General features: G+C 36.8%; 1 protein-coding gene across 4 annotated transcripts in view; it reads right to left on the bottom strand.

The window, feature by feature from the left end:
- Window positions 1-2,500, bottom strand: part of LOC122251976 (uncharacterized) — a 4,655-nt gene that overhangs the window by 661 nt on the left and 1,494 nt on the right. For all 4 annotated transcript variants that reach the window (XM_043014244.2, XM_086544376.1, XM_086544375.1 and 1 more), the window contains exons 2-4: window positions 1,187-1,312; window positions 859-1,068; window positions 547-675 (exon numbers count right to left, since the gene is read on the bottom strand). In XM_043014244.2, coding sequence (XP_042870178.1) covers window positions 547-675; window positions 859-1,068; window positions 1,187-1,312 — 465 coding nt within the window. The remainder of the gene's footprint in view (window positions 1-546; window positions 676-858; window positions 1,069-1,186; window positions 1,313-2,500) is intronic.

Genomic DNA, 2,500 nt, shown 5'->3' with positions numbered 1-2,500 from the left:
ATTAATCCAATTATCTCAAATTTCATCACTAAAGTCCAAGATGTAAACTTTGAGTGAACACTTATTTTTCATAACTTGTCTAGTAAGTATTGCTTTAGTAATTTTGGGGATGTTATAGCAAGTACATATCCACTTCTTTTTTTTAAGTGCTTATTTACCTGGAAAACTACAATGCCTACCTGATCTTGCCTATTAACCCCATTCATTGATTTTCAGGAAAGTTTCATAATCATTGTTAGCAATGTTATCATAGTAATTGTAATAAAACAACTTTTCAGAACATTAATGCAATGCAGGTAAACTGGTAAGGTTAGGAACTAGTCCTCCATTATGACTAAGTACTTATATAGATCCTTTTACGAGTTAAGAAAAACAATGGACATTGAACATTCTCAGCATTAAAGTCTTTAAAACTCAACTGGCCTTTACATTAGCACGTTAACTTATGGTTACATGCAAGTAGTAATTCTAAATTTTCAATATCTTTTATTGATATGGATCATAAACCTAATATCTCTCACGACAAGCTGTTAATAACATTCTTACCTGGTTGACACGACGCAGTGGGGACACGTCGACAGCCTGACGTCTGACAGTACCAGCACGACCAATACGTGTGGAGTCCTCACGGGGACCAGAGTTGATGATGGCATTCACGACAACTTGGACTGGGTTCTACAAAAATAAAAAAAGGATAAGACCTATTCACATTTGGCAATTACTCGAGTTTTAGTAATTTTTTTTCCATTAGATTTTGCATATTTCACAAATGAAGAACCTGACTCCAATCTTTTGAAGACAAACATAGAAAGTGTAGCATTCCACAGATGTAAAACCTGCAGCGAGGGAACTACTAACCTCTCCAGTTAGGAGGTGGATGATCTCGAAAGAGTGCTTGACAATACGGACAGCCATGAGCTTCTTGCCGTTGTTGCGACCGTGCATCATGAGGGAGTTGGTCAGGCGCTCCACAATGGGGCACTGGGCCTTGCGGAAACGCTTGGCAGCATAGCGTCCAGCTGAGTGGGGGAGGTACTTGGCATAGTACTTCTTCACAGCAATATAATCCTGTAAAAGCAATATAAAGTAAAAAATCTTCTCTACATAAATATAATTAACAATTATAGACAATACGTAAAATTACAAGTAATTATACTGCTTCCACCAAATGCTTCCTGAAACTAACCTGGAGGGACATGTCGCTGAGCTGCACCTCATCAAGGGACCACTTGCCGAAGAGCTTGATCTCTGGCAGTTCAGGGGCCTCCACCTCCCCCTTGGGGGCTCCTTGTGCATCTTCAAAGTCAACCATCTGCAAGAACAGAATGAAAATTAACTTTCAAATCTATGCCAAAGGGGCAATTCTATTTATGGTGTTTGCAAAACCAAATGTCTAGAGAGGTCTTATCACATGCAACAAATAAAGCAATGGTCTTAAGAACTCTCCATTTTTGTCTGGCACAGTTCCGACACTATAGCAGCATTGTGCCACAACAGCTTTAATCTGTGCTAATTTTGCTTATATTCTGGAAATATGGACATAATTGTGTATTTTAACCTACTACAACATACACATGCCATATCCACATCTTTCTACAACATAATCCATCCATAACACCATTTAAAGAGTTTGTGTTGTTGTATAATACATGTTATGAATGAGGGTTTTCAGTACTTGGGACCTATTAGCAAATACTTGAACTGATTCAAGCCTTAAAATGAAATCTTCCTATCCCTCCGATCATATTTTTTTAAAGCATACCAATGCACTTAGTGAAACAAGATAACCAATGCAAGCAAAAAAAAAAAAGGTTTAAAAATTAACATTCCTTATTCACAAATACCTTTAAACTAGATTCAAAGTGTATAAGGATTACAAGAAATGTCTGTTCATAATCAAGTTCTGCAACTGTGCACGACACCAAAAGGAGAAACTTGTTCATGCCCTCTTATACATGTTTTCATTAACTCAAGTAAATGTACAGAATAAGCCCACATCAAGGACTACCAAAGGTTTCACACTTCACACCCCAAACAACAAACTATCAAGCTAGAATATGGAAGTTTGTTTGCCTTGGCTATATCAAAAAAGAGGCCATAGCATGGCTGGCCTTCCTCTATACAGACAGATTCCCAGACTTTGATAAGCAATTGTGGTTTTGCCTTTACTTTGCACATATTTTTCATACTAATAGGTTATGATAATAAAGACCACAAAGTACTTAGTTTTTTCTATTCACTTGCCTTATTCTGGACATTTACCCTCACTTCATGCAAATGTGTAACAACTGAAACATTGATAACAAAAAAACTATTGCAAAAAATATAGGACCTATACATTTCATTGAAAACTAAGCCTGTGCCTACCTGCCTGAAAGACCTTTCAGTCTGGCCTGAGAAACAATTATCCAACATGGAAGCCCCTTAAACTGAAGCCATTTATAAACTTTCAAAAAGAACAGATAATCCATAAATAATCATCATAACATAACAAAATCAA

This window comes from Penaeus japonicus, unplaced genomic scaffold (assembly GCF_977035675.1).
Source record: "Penaeus japonicus unplaced genomic scaffold, GWHDUDI00000001_assembly GWHDUDI00000015, whole genome shotgun sequence".
Classification (NCBI taxonomy): domain Eukaryota; kingdom Metazoa; phylum Arthropoda; class Malacostraca; order Decapoda; family Penaeidae; genus Penaeus; species Penaeus japonicus.
Note: the sequence above shows the minus strand (reverse complement) of the source record. Positions and strands in the feature narration are given on the sequence as shown.